Below are 20,500 nucleotides of genomic sequence, written 5' to 3'. Positions count from 1 at the left end.
AAAAGTTTGGGACTGATAGCAAGCATCAGGAACTTTTGCATATGAACACCAGCTATGCTTGTGCCAATAGAATCATGAAATTGCACTGAAAAGTCTGCAATCAACCAACTAGTCCTCTAGCAATAGAAACTTTGTAAATGTAGAGACATGATGTATGTCTTCCAACATATACATCCTCAAAAAAAAAAGGAGAAAAGAAAAGAAAGAAAATTCTTTCTGATGATACTACTGAACTCAATTCCTCATTCCATAGTTTAATCAGATTTGTAGATGAATCAGAAGATATGACAGTTTTATGAAATGATCTCTCAGTGGAAGCTAAATCTACATATCACTAACATAAATTGTGTTTTTTTTCCTATTTTATACAAATAGAAATCATCATTGTTAAATTAGTTTGACTGAATCACTACAGGAAACTTCTTTTATCCTCTGGGAATAGAAACAGAGTGGAAACATTTCACGTTTCTTCACGAGAAAAACAAAAACATGAAACAGAAAGCTGTGCCATATTAACAATATGATTAGTTATGTACCAATGGAGAAGACAATAGGAGGGCAATTTCGTCATTTCGTGTTAGTAACGTGCTGCCGTGCACCGCCCGCGAGTAACTCCTCAAGCATCTAAACCCCGGTCACCGTGTAATCCTCGAGGTCCCCCGCATCGCGGTGAGCGAAAGGATCTACCCGATAAGAGAAAGACGGCAGCGCCCTCAACTTTAGTGAGTTGGCGAAAGCGAGAGCGGTTCCCTTTTGCCTCTTGTGGCTCCGCTTCTTCTCGGCTCCCCTTCCATTAGTGGTATCCAAAGTTGCCTCCTTGGCCCGAGTTCTTGCTTTCCTCTCCTCGCCAGCGTTCATTCAACTTTCCCGCCCCCGTACGCGAATGAGATCAATCCACAGGTCTGAATGTTGTTTCACACTCTTTCCTTCTAGATTTCCCCCCGTGTGTTTCGGGTGGCGTTCGGCTGCTGAGGTTTGCAGGCTTTTCATCATCATCTCTTTTTTCAGAGAGCTTTGTTTTCCGTACAAGAAGAAGAGAGGAGGGAAGAAGAAGAAGAAGAGCAATTGGGGACGATGAATTCCAAGGCGCGGGCGTCGTTGCCGGCCATGAAAGCTTCCCTGAAGCGCGATAAAGTAGACTTAAACCCGAGACGGGTCTCTGTTTCATTGGATCTTGTTGTTCCATGCCTCGCAAAGTTGGCTCCTTTATCTCGAACCAGAGCCCTGTGTGGCTTTCTCTATGCCAGTGAATGTGTTTTCTGAAACAAACTTGAATCTTTTATATATGTTGATGCATACGGAGTTGAGATGGATTGTTATTTCGAGGTTGGCTTTTTAGTATTTCCCCGTTTCTTTTAAAGCTATTGCTTCTTTCTCAAGGAGAGAGTGTTAACGAGAAATGGGTTCACTGATTTCCTTGGTAAAATTAAAGAAGTCGTATGCTTGTTTCGTTATCTAAAGAACCTCGTAGGAAAAACTATTTCTTTATCATTGAGTTGTTCGCAAATAAGAGTAATTTGTTGTCTTGTTCTGATGAGTTATTGCTGCGTGAATCTTTTATACATGTTGATGCATACGGAGTTGAGATGGATTGTTATTTCGAGGTTGGCTTTTGAGTATTTCCCCGTTTCTTTTAAAGCTTTTGTTTCTTTCTCAAGGAGAGAGTGTTATCGAGAAATGGGTTCACTGATTTCCTTGGTAAAATTAAAGAAGTCGTATGCTTGTTTCGTTATCTAAAGAATCTCGTAGGAAAAACTGTTTCTTTATCATTGAGTTGTTAGCAAATAAGAGTAATTTGTTGTCTTGTTCTGATGAGTTATTGCTGCGTGAATCTTTTATACATGTTGATGCATACGGAGTTGAGATGGATTGTTATTTCGAGGTTGGCTTTTGAGTATTTCCCCGTTTCTTTCAAAGCTATTGTTTCTTTCTCAAGGAGAGAGTGTTATCGAGAAATGGGCTCACTGATTTCCTTGGTAAAATTAAAGAAGTCGTATGCTTGTTTCGTTATCTAAAGAATCTTGCAGGAAAATACTTCTTTTGCATTGAGTTGTTCGCAAATAAGAGTAATTTGTTGTCTTGTTCTGATGAGTTATTGCTGCGTGAAGGGAATCTGCAAGGAGAGGAAGGTTGAGATGCAGGGGAATGGATCGATGATCATAGCAAATGGACCCAACAGATGCCAATCCAGGAGAGAGAGGAAGATTGCTCTGCAGCGAGATGTATCTCCTCTGAATATTAATCGAACAGTTCCATGTGATTCGATCATTTTGCATTTCTGCTTGTAGTCTCTCTGGTCATTATGTTTTATTTGGTTATATTAAGTTGGTTCTTCTCTTCTTGTTTTCAGGTTGATAAGCTTAGGAAGAAGCTAAGGAAGGAAGAGAGTGTCCACAGCGCCTTGGAGAGGGCTTTCACGAGACCTCGGGGTGCTCTTCCTCGCCTTCCACCATATTTGCCTTCACATGTAATTATCCTTTAACTTTAACTTTCTTCAATCTCTCCTCTAATATTCCAACAATCTATAAGCTTCTGTTTCAAGGCATTTTAGAACACCAGTTTTGCATTTACAGATGAAAAAAGACATGATTTTGACTTCAAATTCTTTCCTTCTCTCCCAAGACACTAGAACTTTTGGCTGAAGTAGCTGTTTTAGAAGAAGAGGTGGTTCGCCTTGAAGAACAGGTGGTGAACTTTCGGCAAGGCCTCTATCAGGAAGCTATCTACAGCTCATCCTGCAAGAAATCCAAGAAATTAGGATATGACGTCCACCCCCTTACTCGAAACTCCAAAACCTTGGAGCAACCACAATTCATGAAAGCGTCAACCTCGACACAGTGGTCTTTAAACATGGACCAAAATATGCCTTCCTCTAATAAGTTTGTTTATGGAAAATTTGCACCAAACAAGATGAATTCATCCATATCCATTACTGAAAATCAGCAAGGAAAAGAGAATCAATTAAGAACTAATATTGGTAAGAACTGTAAACAGACTCCAGTTAAGAGAGATATAAAAATAGCAGCAGCTACTTTGGGAAACAGGCAGGTGGATGCACAGGTACCTTCTTTTGTCCAACCATAGCTTTCATCTACTTATGTACCTGTTTATCTTATGTGTATGGTCATCCATGTTCTTGTTTAATTCAGCCAAAGTGTGATGCTTTGGATCATGAAAGAACTGAAAAGAACTCACGGAGGTTGTCAGATGAAGCAATATTAAACCAGTCCAGTGCTCCGAAGGAAGCAACATTATGTGAGTCAAGTGGCCCAAACAAACTATCCGAGGACATCTTGAAGTGCCTGATGAACATATTCTCACGGATGAGCTCTCCAGGGAACACAAAAGAGCTTCTGGAGACATCTCCTGTATCATATTGTAGTGCAAGTTTGGAAGAAACAGATTCTCTAGACCCATATGGTATCTGTGCAGAATTTGGAAAAAGGGATATCGGGCCATATAAGCATTTGCGAGCAGTTGAAGCAAGCTCAAAATTTCCAAACCTCCTGTCGAGTTGTTCATTTTTTACATGTAGACTGAAGTGAGATTTCTGTTCAGAATTGGATTCATCATTCCCTTTATTCAAGCCTGGTGACTAAAATTATAATTGCTTCTTGTCCTTGAAGTGCAGATGTTTGCTCAGAGAACTTGCATCAGCAGATTTATCAAATCTCACACATCAGCAGAAGATTGCATTCTGGATTAACATTTACAATTCATGCATGATGAATGTAAGCTGTTAACTGATAGAATGATTGACCAGTAAAACAATTTAAATTATCATTTGAAAGTTGAAACCCTTCTTTTTATTTAACCTGCTGACATTACCTGGTTTAGTAGTGGACTTGAATCTTTCACTATATTTTGAGCATTATGTGTTTAAAAAGAAGATAAGAAATCCAAGATTAGCGGCATTCTTGTGGCCTCTGACGACAAATAAAATGCCATTCAGCTCCCATATGTAGTAGACAATTTATACAATTGAGAAAGGCTTTAATCTTTACAAACACCCGAAAATAACCATCTTTGAGTCACCTTTTTCAAATCTCTTTTGGTTTTAATTCCAGGCATTTCTCAAGAAAGGCATTCCAGCAAGTCCTGAGATTATTATCGCGCTGATGCTAAAGGTACAATGTTAGCTCTTTCTTTTTTTGAGTTTTCTGGAGCAATAGTTGAACAGTTGGTTTATGAATGCCTTTCTGTAATGTAAATTCTAATGTTCCCTTCTTTCTTTCTAGGCTGTGATTAATGTGGGTGGTCACTTGCTCAATGCAATGACAATTGAACATTTCATATTGAGGCTTCCCTACAGTTTGAAACATGTAGGTTGTTGTTCAAATTCTCTGACAATTGATATTCTGTTTACTGGCTGATCCTTTTCAAATACTTGTAGGTCTGCCCTAAGGGATCTAAAAGCGATCATGTCACGGTGCGAGGCTTATTTGGATTGGAATGGCCGGAACCCTTGGTTACATTTGCACTTTCATGTGGGAGCTGGTCATCCCCTGCTGTAAGTTTGTGAAACAAATATTTGCTTTATGGTTTCCGTCTTAGCTTCCTGGCATTATGATATCAGATTGAAGTTTGCATGTTTCATTAAAGAAGATATGCATGTAGATCATACTGTATTCCTACCAGCATATTAACATGCATAAAGTTAGAAAGCTGAGAAGAGATCTCCATACCAAATCACATGTTTCTGATCCTGACTGTTGTCTGAAAGAGTTTTAGAACTGGTTTGATTACTTCACTGACAATTTTCAGGTGAGAGTATACACTGCAGCCCAAGTTGATAAAGAGTTAGAAAGAGCCAAGAGGGATTATTTGCAAGCAGCTGTCGGTATATGCACACCAAACAAACTGGCAATTCCTAAGTTGCTTGATTGGTACCTTCGTGATTTCGCAAAAGATGTGGAGTCATTAATGGATTGGATCTGCTTGCAACTGCCAGATGAGTTGAGGACCGAAGGAATTAAATGCCTAGAGGTGGCCAGAAGAAGTCCAATTCCACAGCCAATTCAAGTTCTTCCTTATGAGTTCAGATTCAGGTACCTTTTTGTTCCATAAACGATTCTTTTTTGGTGCACTAAAATGCAGTCCATGAAATCCAAGGGTTAATGGTTTATTTATACGATTATGATAAGAACATCAAAATTTGTCAAATACGCTTTTGTTTTCTTGTGTTTCCCTAATGGGTTGCTGTTTTGGGTGATACTATGCATGCTCATGTTGGCCATGCATCTGCTGTAAAGACACCACAGAAATAATCATTGATGAGGTTTATGTTTATAAGAAATCAGCAGAATCAAAATTTCAAGTTAAGCTACTATTTCTCGTTCTGGAAAAAAGTGTGGATTTAAATTGGTGTTACTAATTGCATTATGATGGATGATGTGTGTTCTTTATGCAATTAGTGGTGGTTCTTCATCTTTCCGAGGAAACATATGTAAAAATCATTGGGTAGAAAGTTAAATATCAATTTTTAGCAAAAATCATTTAACTTTTCTGTCGAACAGTCGCGAGGAATTGCGAGCGTATAAACTGTGGCCATTGAACCTATCCAGATCTCGCATCATTGGCAACATTTACATTATACACAGAGGAAGATTCATATTGTCTTCTAGATTTCCAGCTGAGAATAACTGGGTCTGTTCATTAACACTTGCTATTTACTTCTCGACCCCATCTTTGGAAAAAATGAACAAGAAAATTAAAAGCGATGACAAGCATGTGATGTTGATTCATAATATAGTTTTTGGATCATAATGATGTCCATCTGGTTGTTATCTCCCCTTTTTTTGTTGTAGTACATGTTGACCAAAGAAAGGTTTGAGGATGATGAAATGGTGAGGATAAACACTGACAACATTAATGCCGCAAGAACAACACAATCTGGCTTTCTTTGTTCTTGTTCATTGTTAATGGCATTGTTTTGGTGTCAGCAGGGACCAAAATATTCAATTTGTCTCGGATAACAATTCAGAACTTTGATTGATCATGTGTTGTTATTGGGCCTCTTCTTTCTTTTCTTGCTTGTCAAACTACTGGTTGGATACATTCTGTGTAATGCTCTGAGAGGGGAAGCAACCGCTGGAGAGTCCAAGACATGAATGCATGCTTTGACAAGGACTTCAAAAGGAAGGAGGCAGCAGACATAGAGGAAGGCTGCCTTTGACAAGAGGAAAGGCTTCACACGGGCATGGGACACAGCCAGCTCTCTTTGTTGTTGGCCGACTCCCATCTCAACAATGACACAGCAACCGGAATGGGAAAGGGAAAGGTGTACGAAGCTACATCTGTTTTCTCTCACCTTGACGAAGTGGCTCTGTTCATCAACAATGATGAATCATGAACAAATTTGTTTGCTCGTTTACAGTTGCATCTTACCATCTTACTCAAATGTATGCCTGTTCTCTGTGTTTCCTTGTCCATAAGAACACGCACGGGACATGGAACAATGTCTAAGATCTTCTGGCATTTGACCTTGATCTAAGTAGCATTAAGTTTGGATTGCTCATCTTCGTTGGTCTTCACCTCAGTTGGATCTGTAGCCATTTGGATTTAGAATTGGGTCAACAGTTCGACGGTTTCAAATCCAATCGGACCCAGAGATGATTTTGAAAGCGTGATAAAGGCAATCGTAACCCTTTTTGATAGCCGTGTGGCTCCGCTCCTACTGCTGTTCAGGAAAGATATGAGCAACCAATTTCGAAGAAGCAGTGGATGATGATGAAGAAGAAGAAGTAGAAGGTCCTCTTCATCAATCAGCATCAAGCAAGCTTTCATCCAGCTCACTCTTGTAATAAACCAGCTTGTAATGACATGAATATTTTGTATCACATGTAACATCGTGACGTACAGAGACTTAATTGTATTCACACGTATTGCAAGGGGTCCACTTGGCCGATATGTTATCAGCGTAGCCCAGGCGTGCTGACCAATGGGAAGCCGCTTTTGGCTGGTTGATGGCTCGGCTGATTTGTCGAGTCCGTATCGAATACGTGGGGATTCTCGGAGGCAAGAGACCGAAACACCCCTGACGATTTGCAAGGGTGACTTGACCTTGATATGTGAGCCCACCCCTGTCGGTCCAGCTTCTGTGTTTTGATTACATCAGCCCTGGAAAGTTTCAGGGAACTAAAGGTCCAGTATGTACTTTCTCGCTATAGTCATCGACGGTTCGACACACACGGACGCAGTGTGTGTGTGTGTGTGAGAGAGAGAGAGAGAGAGAGATCACTGGGAGGGAAAGAACAGCTTGCGGCCAGTCGCGATGGGTCCTTCCGCCGGCGGGCGCACGATCTCCCAAGAAGCCTTCGAAGCGCTGGTGGCGGAGAACATGGAGGACCTCGGTATGGACCCCGAGGAAGCCCTTGAGGATGCCCTCCAGACCCTCACTCTTCAGGGCGTCGACCTGTCTGGTTAGTTCTCCTCCTTCCTCGTCCTTCAAGAACGCATCTAATCGGCTCCCATTTGATCTGGATCTGGATCTGGATCTGGATCGATTAAACCTCGATGAGTCGGATGACGTCGTTTGTCGCCCTGTCAAATGAGTTCTTTTTTAGTTAATTTGGTGGATCTGATGGCAATGTAGAAGAAGGAAAAAATAATATAGGGTTCCGTCGGTTTGGTGATAACCATTTTTATTCAAGAATTTATTTTTTCCTTTTTCTTTTCCGTGATGTGATCGATATGAATCAGTAAAAGGACTGCCAGCAGTTGCGGAGACGCAATGCTCCTTAGACTTCAACGTAAATGACTTCAAATGGCATGAACAAAGAAGTGTTACATCCGAGGTGATTTAAAAGCCAAAGTTAACTGATGTTCGCCGATAATTTAAAAGCCAAAGTTAACGACTTTGATTACTAAATCTGGATTTCGTATTACTGATTTGAACTTTTGAATCTGATTGAGGCATTTCCAGAGTTGGAATAAGTTACAGAGACCGTTGTCCTATTCTTAACCTCCAACAATTTTGCATTGAAGTCTTCAAAGTTTACTTCAAGAAGAAAAACTAAGCAGGGCAACTAAAAGTTCAAACTTGAGTGCCTATTAAAGAATTTGGAGTACTCATGGCATGTCTCATAGTTGCAACATATTAGACAATTTTGTTTCCACATATATTTTAATTTATGCTAATATTTAGTTCGGTAATATTTAGTTCCTTCGTTTTCTGCATCTATTTCTGATGTTGATTACAAATGCTGATTATCATTTCATTTAATATTGATATTATGTATATTTTAATACCATTTTTTAGGAATTGTTAAGTGCATCCCGGGCGTAAGCAGCACAAAGGATAATCCAGTCATCCAGACACTAGATAAGCTAAAAGATGTAACATCCTCTTTGGGATCTTCTAAATCAAACATAACAAATGATCAAGAAATGGCTGAGCTGCTTGACAAGTTATATGGTCTATGCTCTGTTGATGGATCAGATAATGCAACGATTGCAACAAGGAATGGAGGAGTGGAGCTTCTTACAAGAATATGTTCTTCCCTTAATGTTAAGATTGAGGGACTTCTTGTATCAGCTCTGAAAGCATTGAGTTCCATTCTTGTCGGTATGCCTCTGGTATTTGAGTTCTGGCTGGTGTTCATGTTTTATTGATTGACTAATTTCCTGAATCAGTTTCAGTGTTATCATTATTGATGTTTCTTTTATGCCCGAACCATCTTATGTTTACTTACAAAATAATTGCATTGGCTATTGGTTATATCAGGGCAAACTTGTGAGTTTATCTTAACTCACAAATTGACCGCTTGAGCTAGGATGTCTTTGTATAGCCCAAATTTGATCCACTCTTACTGCTTATATGGACATGAAGTCTTTTTGGGGAATGTGTAAATGATTTTATTTGTGATTTTTCATCAACAAGAAGCAATAAAGAAGTGTAGATCAAGCATGCATTGTATGCTATGTAATTTTACATGCTTAATTTTATTATACATATTTCTTTTTCAGATTTGATGTCATTTCTGTGGTCATAAATAATAATTGTGACACATTGCTTAGGTGTGTGATGTAGGATATTCTTTGATATTAAATCTGATGTAGCACAAGAGCATAGGTGGGAATTTTTTTTGTTATTTTCTTTTCTAGGATTGATAACAGTGTAAGAGTAAAGAGAGAACAGAAAATACTTGGACTCACACTATTTCCTATGCATTACACACGGGGGTTCTGACCTCATACCAGATGTAACATGCTTGCATGATAACATCACAGTGTCAGAGATAAATATTGTACTCGCTTTGATTCCAGTGTACACTCAAAATGAGGCTTTAGACAACTCACACAATATGAGAAACAAAAATTATATTCAATTATTTCTATTTAAGATTATAACTCTTTCCCTTTACTTATAGACCCCCAAGTGCAAGAAGGTAAAGGAGTATACAGATAAAGAAATTCTGATTTTATAAATTAAGAAATCAATTATCCCATCTATCAATTCTAAGGAATCTTCACTTTCATTTTTATTCGAGAGATGATCTTCCTTTTCACTAAGACCTCTGATTGAAACTTGTTTCCCTTCATTGAGAGATTTTTCAATTAGTTATGGATGTTGCCATGTGACAATATATTATATTTACAAAGTGCAACTGAAGAAATAAAATTATTCTAAAGACAAAAGAAAATAAATTGCTTTCACATTAGCATTGAATAGTTATAATTAGTTCATTTACTAAATTATTGATTGTAACATCTGTTGGAGTGAATAAACATTCTTTTATGTTAAAAATCAGTCATGAATAATTCGAACTTAATCATACCTTGACAGTTGACATGCAAGTGCAATAGGTTTATTCTTCTTAAGTCTCTTCTAATTCATGGAGCAAATGAAATTCCATGGAATTTGTAAGTATATATCATGATCAGTGCCTTTTCAGGTTATCATGGTATGCAAAAGATATTTCTGGTTTTTCTCTCGATTCATAAACACAAAAAACTATAACGTTATTTTTTAAATATGTCAAATGTTTGAAGTTAATCTTTTATCTTTTTTATTTCATCCTCGGACTTAATGATGCTGTGACATGGTAATCCTTGAAAAGCATAAGGAAAACACTTCTTGTGTGTGTGGATTTGACCATATTCCATCTGTATTAACATGCATGCTTAATGTTTGGAATAATAAACCTATGTGTGCAATCCATTAAGTTAGATCCTATGTGAAACTTTGAAAGTTGTTGCTTGTCATTCTTACAGATGTCCAAAGTAGAGAAACTTTTAGGCAAAATGGAGGTCCAAAAGTTGTTGTTGGTATACTGAATGGAAGCAGTAAAAGTCCGGACATATTGGACAGTGCCTTTGCTGTTGTTGTGACAGCCTCAACCAATGATGAAATTCTCAAGGAATCATTTATGGATTTGAAAATAGATGAGCTCATTATGCAAATACTTAAAGAGTTGCCCAGAAGCAGCCTCTACAGCTTATATGATGCTATACGTGTTCTTTTAACACCAGATGACAACCGTGTGTTGGCTTCTCAAGTAAGTAAAAATGCTCTATGGATATAGCATCATGTTTAATGTTCTATTTAAATGATGACCTTTTCAGTGCAACTGCATGTATCATCTTCTTCAGGTTTTGCTACAATGTTAAGCTTTCTCTGATGTAAAGATGATATATTTTGCTGTAAGGAAGAAGTTTTTTGTGTATCCGTTTTATATATATGGTTAACCTATTCTTGTACTCAGCACATGATTCATCAGAAGCATTTTAAAAATTATGTTGTTGAAGTATATACACAAAATGCCAATACCAGCCTAAATAGAGTGAAAACCTTGAATTTAAGAGATTCTGTCTATGTCCTCGAAAGTGACAAAAACAGGCTTAAACAGCCAAAGTCATGAAAGACAAAGCTATGGACCTGAAGAAGTTTGTGTTGGACTTTATTTTGACATGTAGCTTTAGGAGAGTGGTCTGAAGTGCAGGATAAAGTTACCTGAACCATTTCATCATGCATATATCTTACTGGAGCAGTACAGAAGTAGTTTAAGCATAAAAACATTATCTGACCTATCTGAAGTACTGTACATGGATGATTTTTGCCCTGGAATGTGAAATCACTAGTAGGTGCTTCCTATAAAATAGTATATTAGGATACCATGATCCTGGGTTCCTAATTTATTTCATACCAAATGGAAGTTGATTTCTAAATCTCACATACCTTGAACACATTTAACCCTAAAGTCACATACCCGTAATATGTACTACTAACTCATAACTGATATGAAGTATTCATCGCCTTTCAATATTATTACGAAATTTATTTTTCATCGCAAATACCTTAGCTATGGCCAACTGTAATATGCATAAATTTTTGAGAATTTCTTATATATATCAAGTTCTTTTCTGGGATCATTTAATTTAAATCTTCATATAAAGAGTTTCTTGAGGTTCTCAGAAAAAAAGTTCAAATTTTATGGAAATTCTAAACAGGTAGATACAGTTATTTCAATGATTAGAATAAGAAACTTATCTGGTGATGACCTTGTAAGTTAAATAAATCACATATGGTTGGCATGCTCTTGAGACAATTTTCTTGCTCAAGGCCCACAAGAATTATTGATAAACAAATGTAATATGGATTTGAAATATTGTGTTTGGTATATTTATTTAAGTTAAACATTTTCAATGTTTCAGCAATGACATCGTGATAAGTATTCTTCAATATCTAGTAGTTCTGCAACTTGATATACATCATTAGAACATCAGAGGCATAATTTTTTAGAGGAATTCTTATGCTGAGGAACTTGACCTAGGTCTTTGGATATGCTCGTAAGTTTGCAAAAGTTGGTATTTCGGATGCTCTCGTTCAAGCACTTGGTGAAGGACTAAGTTTATCAAACTTAGCTGCAGCATGTACTGCTTTAAAGGCTGTTGCTGTAAATGTAAGTTTATGCATTCAGTAAAGCAATTTTCAAAAGTTTGTATTTTTGCATCTGAGCGATCTATAAGCATTTTCTTGCCTTTTACAAGCATATCATTCTCTCTCAGAAGTATATCTTTCACATGATCCATTTTTGTAGTCAAATTTTAAGATGGATATATCCATAGGATGACAGGTAGAACAGTGTAATTCAGCTCTTAGACAGCCAAGCAAGTGTCAGGTGCTATCCAAATTTTGTTTCTTTTACTTTTCAATCTTGGAAGATGCCTAGGTATGACTAGCTTTAATACATCAAATTGCTGGCACGATTGGCTTGCATAGGCTCCATGTAGAGCTAAGCAGGTTCAAACATGAACTGATTGATTGAAATATGTCAAATATGATTGCTTGTGCTATTTCATATACAAACTTTCATGTTTGTGTTCTCTTCATTGTATTTTTATTTGATATTTAATATTAGATGCAGTGCGTATAATATGTCTAAGTCAACAATCCTAATATAAACTCGTTCTTTCCATTTGTTGCTCCTCGCTTCTTACAAATAAGTATTGGTTGCCTTCTTTTTTGGCATGACTAATGGAGATGTCATGATTGAAATTATCAGTCCACTATCGCTGCTGTTTTTTTCTGAGGAATTTAATAGTGTTTGTTGGGAGTTTGTTATTTTATCAGATAATTGATAATCCTTCCTCTCCAGATGATCAATCTTTGTTTTTCTTTGATTGTGTTTTTGCAAAACCCATTCGCACAAATTGCTTGATAGTATTTTTGCTAAAATTGATTGACCCTTTCTTGCTTACCTTGTTAAATGTGTTCATAACTTTATAGGTGTAGGTGTATATTTAAAAATAGTACAGAAGTTTTGCCAGAAAGAACTTAATACTCTGTCCTCGTGATGTTCTGTATTGTATGACTACTCATGAATCATCATATATCAAGGCAGCATTTATATCATACTTTATATCTTTTAGGCCTCTTGTATTGTAGTTTAACTTGATACATCAAGGCAACATGTTCTTGATTTATTATAATGATTGATTGCTTTCTTGAAGTCTTCCTCTTAAATATGCACATAAATCTGACATATAATCCTTATCTGAACAGTTTTGGTTCAGCTTCATAAATCCATGTGACAATGAATCCATTAATGAAGATGTCCTATTCCCTTTTCTATTTTCTTCTTTGCTCATGTCACAGGATGAAATATGCAAGTCTATATCAGAAAGTGGTGGCATTGATGCAACTCTGCGGTGTCTGGATGAGAGCAGTCGGCAAAATAACAAACTTATAGCTAGAGCTTGCTGTTCTTTGTTGTCCAAGGTCTGTTGTTTTTTCGCTTTCAATTGCACGCCTCAAGAAAATTGCACTATGGTTGAGATTATAACTCACAGAAATACTTTATCTGAAGCTAGCGGGTAGTGATGCAAATAAAAGTGCGATTGTTGAGAAGGGTGGTCTGGATCGACTGATGAAACTATCGTCTAGATTTTCTGAAGATCCATCAGTTTTACAGGAGGTGCTGAACTATAATGCTAATTATTAAAAATTTAAAGTGCATCCGGAAAATTGCTCTTAAGATATGTAAGATCTCTATATGAGCATTAGCCTCAGGTCAAATTTGTTATTCTGCAGGTCATGTCTATCATAACTGTTCTTTCTCTGAGGTCCCCAGAAAATGCTGCTGTTGCAGTTCAAGCAGGAGTTGCAGACCTTGTTCTACAAGCAATGCAGAAGTTCCCCACTTCGATTCAGATGCAAAGACAAGCTTGCTTGATGATTCGCAATCTTGTAGTTAGGAATCCCGAGAACAGGTACTGTTTGTTATTTGGAAAGTGAAATCATTATCACACTTACAATTATGAAAATAAAAAATCATCCATTCATAAATGTAACGTGACCTATAATGAATGCCAATGTGTCCATAATTTCTGGGGTTCTTGATCGAGGAGAATAATATCTACATTGAAATGTATGTTAATTGTTTTCACATAGTGAAAGCTGATATTTGAGGGCTTTTCAAACTGAACATATGTTATTTTTATTGATTATCTGCCATCTGTTTGTTTAGATTTTCACTGTTCGCTTAGTAGTAATAAATAGAAATTTTGATCAGTTCCAGTCATTATTACTTATTAATTCATTGGAGATGCCTGTTGGGCAAAAAAAAAAGTGGATTTCGACCCAAATTTTTTGTTCAGCTTACAGATGCATACTACTTCTGAAGTTACTGATGCTATAAAGAGCCTTATTTCTATGTATTTATTGGCTTCTACAGGACCATTCTTCTCAGTAATGGCATCGAGAAGCTCATAAGGAGAGCAAAGGAAAGCCATGAGAGCTGCAAAGATGCTGCAACTGCTGCACTGAGGGATCTTGGTTTGGACGATTACAACAAATAGCGTAAATCCTTTTGCGCCCCTTGCTCACCATTGTTCTTGAAGTTTTGCCCTCTAAACTAAGCCAGTGTGCCTTATGGTATGCATACATGAACATTGGTTTCCTGGCATGCCAGGTTTTTATCTGAAGGCCTTGCTATCATGGTAGGACTTTTTGTACCATGTACTAGAGGTATACTCACGTCTATCAATCAATTTGAAACATTAAGTTGTCTGGTTGAGAAGATGTACTCTTGAGGATTTGTCTGCTACGTTGTCATATGATTGCAAAATACAGTATGTTGTTAGATGAATTGTATGATCCAAATAATGAGATTAGTGTGTCAAAAGCATATTGAGTCATCGTCAAAAATTACTATAAAGCAATCAAATATACTTGTTGAAGTTGAAGAGGGGAATCAATACCTAAGGCAAAGTCCAATTGATGATTGAGAGTTAGTTTCATTTATAAGGCTACATTTTGTTGTTTTTATTCCAAAGAATTGATAATTAGTTATTCTTTTGGACGCAAATGAGCTCAATCAAATAAAAAGTGGTAAGCTAAGATTTAGTCAGTTGTTTGGAAATGAGACTTTCAAAAATGACAAAAAAGAATTTAGGTTAAATTTGTTTGGTTATTGAAATTATTAACTACTTAATATTAGTTTATGTCATACATTTTGATAGTTATAGTGTTTAATATTATTTAATCATTATCCTATAATGCAAAATAGAAGTGCTGCCAATAGTCGGTAGTTTATTTATACACCCATTTCAATGGCACAGTGTGCATTATTCCCTCAGTCTTCATCCATAGACTCAATTGTAATCAATCCTTCATACTTTAAAAGATTGGCCATGCAACAACATATATATATATATATATATATATCATAAATCCATTAACAAGCAGAGAGGACAATGTTGAACAGTAAACAATCCACAAAGCATCTGAATCAAATGACATTACTGCAATGCTCCTACTGATGGAGCAGTAGTCCCCCTAACATTATTCTACAACTCAGATATTCCAGATCTGATGGCTGCAGAGATGCTCCTCAGTTACACAGCAAACAAGACCTCTTCCAGCACTAGCTGTTCATGGTTTCAGTTAGCAGTAAGGTAGCCTGTGCCAGAACAAGTAACACTGTAAACTTCAATTCACTAATTTAGCTCATGCATCCACAATTATATATATGACACTAATGTCAGACACACAGATGAACTGGATTATTCTTTGTTAACTTCATCAACATACCCTAGTTTGAGAGAGGTGACAGAGCTATCATCACATTCCTGCGGCCCTCCTGAGTGCGAGGCATTAGTGACAGATTCAGAGGATTGTCCATCTTCATTGACAACGTTGTCTTTATCAGCCATCACCTGTTTCCCCATGTTGGGCATCTCCAACACCTGCATTTCCATTAACCTTCACTGAATCAATGTGCTGCAGAGAGGAAAGAGAACTTGATGACTGGTAAACAGGCCTTACACGTCGTCTTAGCCGCACATTTTCTTCAGCCAGTTTTGCTGCCTGCACACCAAGGTAAAGAAATAAATGACCAAAGGAAATGTTTTACTTCTTGCTTTTGAAGGCCAATTCCTATCAATCATTTTATGAGATGGTCATGACTGCACTGGGATTTCATCCAAATCATTTGCCAGCTTGTCATCCCAATGAAATCTGTCATCAAGTATGACTTACAAAAGGGTGATCTAACATTCATTTGCAGCAATCAAGTTTTATAACACTGCTAGAGTCTATTGTTACTCATTTCCACACCTCTTACATAGTAGCATGCAGTGAAGCATCTCTTTTACCTTTTGTTGAAGAGAATTAATCTGTTGCGTGAACTGTGCACCCTGAGAATCATCAACAATAAGCATGGTTGGTTCTTAACTGCAGAAACTCTTTCGTGGAAAACAAATTGAATCGATCGTTCCCACAAGGTCTACCTTTCTGTCCATCACGCGACCTAATCCTGCTTCAAGGGTTTTCTCCAGCTGCTGTAGCTCCTCTACTGTGAGCTTTTCGAGTGCCTCCCCTCTCATCTGCCTGTATGGATTTTACCAACCTTAGGGTTGTACATGATTGAGCATTCTGTATGTCACAGATCAAATATATGGCAGACCTCAGTTGCAGGCTTGCTTCTGCAACTTGTTTCTTTAGACTTGCATAATTGCTGTTGTCTAACTGAAGAAGAAGGGAAAGAAGAGACATACCGATGTTAATTGAACGTATCGGAAGTAAATTATGTAAGAAATAATACTAGTCACTTGTGAAGTCTTAAGGCAGCAACTATCCAATTCCAGTGAGTCACTTACACCATTGGACTAAAATCAAGATGCTAATTAATCTACTACAACATAGAAATAGAATTGCCATTTTAGTCAGCTTAGGATAAGGAAATTGAGGACAATGCAGCAGAACAGATCTTTTAAGATTAATAATACTAGACCATCTTTCCTGCTATTTGCTGCAGTGTCTTTATTAAGATGAAAGCTCAACTTTTCATGATCTAGAAACAGTTTATTCAAAAATTTTGCCAAATGAATAAGCATTGATAGTTTGATAGTGCATACTATTCTTCTTCCAAAATCAAGGATGGAGAAGTCCATTGGGTCTGACAATTATAGAATAAGCAAGCTTCAAAAAACTATTTGCAAAAGATCACATCACTTTTGCACATCTTATGCTTCCTTTAGCAAAAGAATATCTTTTGTAACTCATACCACTTGGAATTTTGCTTCCAACTAACACTACTTCCCAACTTTGAAGGCCTTGAATACTTAGTGGATGGTTGCTTTCTGTTTCATGATGTATAATCAAAAAGGACATTCGAGAACATGGTATTCTTTCTGTAGAGTCTCATATAATAATCCACACACAGTCATATTTTAATGATCCATCCCACAGAAAGTAAAGAAATGAGAAGTAAGCTAACAAGCATCTAAAATCGGCAAATGACAGTCGGTTGTATTAAGATGAAGTCAAGCTGTAATGAAAATGAATCTTGCTAATGCTTACATTCAAGTCGAGGAAGGGCTGATCATGTTTCTCTAGGTTCTTGGAATGAGTACTATGCTTTTCAATGATCTTCTTCATGCTTCAGAACAAAGAAGAAACATCACATGTTGCATCAAAAAGTACAAAAATTTCATAACAGTACTGACTACAAATCTTGCTCTACTTGTTCATGTCATCTTAGTCTGTGGCTACTGGCAGTTCATGAAAACTTCGATTTTTCTTGTTAATGGTATTGAAACATTTTATTAGATGTAATGAAAATATGATAGTGCGACCATCATAAGTAAAATCAGAGAATATTCTCTTAAAAATATGTGAAGTTGTATTAGAGCTCACAACTTACTGTGTTATCAATGCACAAATGTGATGTGATCATAAAATCATACAATTAGAGCTACATGTAAATTTGTTTATGAATGAGATACCAGTAATTAGTCATGACAACTATAATTCAAGGATGATAAAAAGGTGAGTCACTTTTGTTAACATCATCAATTCTATGTAGAATTTGCTGGCTACAACATAGTTCTAAAAATCCTCCAATTCATTGTATCTTCTTTATCAGGCATACAGAAGGTTGCAATGTAGTCAAAGTCATTTAAGCCGATAATGGGAGTGATGCATTTTACCTTTGTCGATCCTCCTCGGAAACCTTGTGGCCAAATAGTCGGAGAGTATAAGTGATAAAACAGGGATTTTTATCTTAATAACTTGATATAATAATGATATGATCTTATATGAGCCTATCCTTTAATAGTGTGCCAAAACCCGAGTTGGATTAGAGGATAAGATAGAAGGAGATTGAAACTAGGATGAGATATCCAGATCAAAGTTCATTAATCCAAATCACCAACAGTTCTCGTTTAGCTCAGAATTCTTTCTTTCTTTCTTTCTTTGGGTCATCTTAGCTTTCTTATGGCTAAAACAAATATGATCTTGCTGGTGCAACAGTAAAACTCTGTTCCCCATCCATGGAAACTCTCTGAAACCAAATACCCTACTTGAAAGACTCCAACATGAGACAAAGAAAATCCATCAAGAGTTCCCACTCCGACCACAAAAGTGCTCCTCCTAAAAAGATCCAGCAAAAACCCACAGGAGATTTCGACGCACACTGCGAATTAGGGGGTATTAAGAACCTATACATCTTCGTTCAGACGAAGAAACTCTATACGAGGAGATAGGCAGCTAAGAATGCAGCAAGAGCATAGATTAAATGGTTGAAGACAAGCAATAATGTGTGTTGATACGGCAAGAATCTTGTTTCCAAAGAAATGTATGTTGTCTGGGAAGGATCGGGATTGATTACCTGGAGTTGCAGAACTCGAAGAGTTTCCCGGTGGAGGAGAAGACGATGAGGGCGACGTCGGCATCACAGAGAACCGACAGCTCCGCAGCCTTCTTGAACAAACCCCTCCGCCTCTTGGAAAAGGTCACCTGCCTCGCCGCCGTGTTGTCTATCTTCTTTATCTGAATCTTCTCCCTCACCATCTCTCCTTCCTTCCTCTTCCTCTTCCTCTTCCTCTTCCTCCCACCCACCCCGCCGCCTATAGGCACAACCAAGATCCAATGTTCCAGATCTCAGCACAAAAATGAAACCAGAACCACGGGTAACAGTAACAACAGAAGCAAAGAAGGAGAAAGAGCGCCAAGTTTCCAAATTAAGCATTACCTATCAGAAGCCTGGATGTTCATAGGGCGGAAGAAAGAGAGTGAATAGCGATGTCAAGTGCAGTAGGGTTAAGACGAACGCATGGAATCAAGCAAATGGTGAAGAGCAGCAAACTCACCTATGTGATCCAGGCCAGCCGACGCTCTTCACCGACCTGTCCTGAAGGAGAGACGAGAGATTGATGGTTCATAGTTGTTGGATGTTGCAGAACGCGACCCCTTTTTATGGTAAAACAGTACTCTCTCTCTCTCTCTCTCTCTCTCTCTCTCTCTCTCTCTCTCTCTCTCTCTATGGGTACTGCTGTCCCCAGCAATCTCATTCGCCCACCGGTGTTAGCTACAGGAAGGTGTCAGAGATCACTAGTGAAGAAACACGTTCCGAGCTGGGGCATTGTGAGAGGGGAGATGGTCTTGGGGATACTCACACAGGTCCCGCAAAGAAGTGTTGGGGTGGGAGGATTGCTTGTCTGTGGGGTTATCCACCGCGTAATGCGAGATGGCCAGACATCAAAGACGGGGGAGTTTGCCTTCCCGATCGTCCCACGTGCGGGGCCCATGGCGGCTATGGCGCGTACGGCCCGACCTACGAACTCGAACCATCCACGGCCGACTCTTACGTGCTGACGTGGGTATTATGTTGATCTAATATTCGTTTTACGAGTCAAAGTTAGGTCAAACTACGGTTTGATATTAGTAAACATAAGTATAAGAAATAAGACAATCAATATTTTATGAGAGAGTCGATAGACGTTTTTGTATAGAATTATTTCGAAATAAATATTTTTTTATGAGACAGAAATATTGGGAGGTGACGAAGAAAGAACGATCATTATATATTTATTTGATGTTATGACAAATAGACCGAAATGAATGAAAGAGAGTTGACACATCGATCGACCGTCGAGTATAATCAACATATTAGGAAGCTGACATCGTCAACGCTCAAGTCAACCTCGTCGATCATAATGCAAATTTGAAGAGATGTGTGGGAGGAAACCTTACAGAGGTTATTAGCGTTAACGTGGATCGGAAATGAGCGGTAATATGTAGAAAATTGATCATTAATAATGTCGCGTGATAAGGCATATTTTGGATCCAAGATACATCACAGCCGATGTCATATGCCAAGTCAAAGTCCGTACCAAAGCGTTGTATGACCCGCATACCACCACGTCAGCCCGAGAATTAGCAAGGGGAACACCCAAACACGCCAAGTCAGAATCCGTACTGAGATGTTGTTCGACGTGTCTCGTCCCGGGAACCCGAGGTGGCGTAGTCTGACATCGCTCTATGCGTCCCGAGACGGTGGTCGGTCAGAAGTGTTGTCTCAACTCTTGAAAATCATGGACCATGCCGAACCCACGTGTAATTGACCCTCGTACAATAGTATAAAAGCCCCTGGTCGGTATCCGGCCAAGGGAAGGCAAAAAAAATAATTCAACCCACAATTGACTTGCTTGTCGGAGGGGCCAAAGTCGGGAATCACCCGATAAAGATCATTTTTGCAGGAAAGCAACCACCTAT

At 38.0% G+C, this 20,500-nt stretch overlaps 3 protein-coding genes across 12 annotated transcripts; 2 read left to right on the top strand and 1 right to left on the bottom strand.

The window, feature by feature from the left end:
* The first annotated feature begins 667 nt into the window (after positions 1-667).
* On the top strand, positions 668-6,477 carry LOC135617926 (uncharacterized). Of its 10 annotated transcripts, none has more exons than XM_065118714.1 (12): positions 675-900; positions 1,009-1,134; positions 2,109-2,222; positions 2,351-2,467; positions 2,623-3,060; positions 3,150-3,541; positions 3,632-3,731; positions 4,068-4,127; positions 4,239-4,322; positions 4,394-4,510; positions 4,765-5,048; positions 5,517-5,801. In XM_065118714.1, exons 2-12 carry the CDS (start codon positions 1,075-1,077, stop codon positions 5,764-5,766), a joined length of 2,016 nt encoding a protein of 671 aa, XP_064974786.1. In that variant the 5' UTR covers positions 675-900; positions 1,009-1,074; the 3' UTR covers positions 5,767-5,801. The 10 variants fall into 10 exon arrangements, with proteins under 10 accessions (XP_064974825.1, XP_064974786.1, XP_064974778.1 ...); XM_065118706.1 differs by having other exon boundaries at positions 1,009-1,155; XM_065118724.1 differs by lacking the exon at positions 5,517-5,801 and adding an exon at positions 5,946-6,477 and having other exon boundaries at positions 678-900; positions 1,009-1,155.
* A 688-nt stretch (positions 6,478-7,165) lies between these two features.
* On the top strand, positions 7,166-14,591 carry LOC135617924 (uncharacterized). The gene is made up of 8 exons (XM_065118694.1): positions 7,166-7,421; positions 8,261-8,566; positions 10,216-10,499; positions 11,775-11,903; positions 13,100-13,222; positions 13,311-13,418; positions 13,535-13,713; positions 14,178-14,591. Exons 1-8 carry the CDS (start codon positions 7,274-7,276, stop codon positions 14,299-14,301), a joined length of 1,401 nt encoding a protein of 466 aa, XP_064974766.1. The 5' UTR covers positions 7,166-7,273; the 3' UTR covers positions 14,302-14,591.
* Positions 14,592-15,136: 545 nt separating this feature from the next.
* LOC135617918 (MADS-box transcription factor 22-like) lies at positions 15,137-19,252 on the bottom strand. The gene is made up of 9 exons (XM_065118687.1): positions 19,096-19,252; positions 18,615-18,852; positions 17,306-17,384; positions 16,410-16,471; positions 16,234-16,333; positions 16,099-16,140; positions 15,770-15,811; positions 15,536-15,690; positions 15,137-15,404 (listed from the first exon to the last, which is right to left on the bottom strand). Exons 2-9 carry the CDS (start codon positions 18,794-18,796, stop codon positions 15,389-15,391), a joined length of 678 nt encoding a protein of 225 aa, XP_064974759.1. The 5' UTR covers positions 18,797-18,852; positions 19,096-19,252; the 3' UTR covers positions 15,137-15,388.
* Positions 19,253-20,500: the final 1,248 nt, after the last annotated feature.

This window comes from Musa acuminata, chromosome BXJ1-3 (genome assembly GCF_036884655.1).
Source record: "Musa acuminata AAA Group cultivar baxijiao chromosome BXJ1-3, Cavendish_Baxijiao_AAA, whole genome shotgun sequence".
In the NCBI taxonomy this organism is placed as follows: domain Eukaryota; kingdom Viridiplantae; phylum Streptophyta; class Magnoliopsida; order Zingiberales; family Musaceae; genus Musa; species Musa acuminata.
This window is presented reverse-complemented; position numbering and strand designations above follow the sequence as displayed.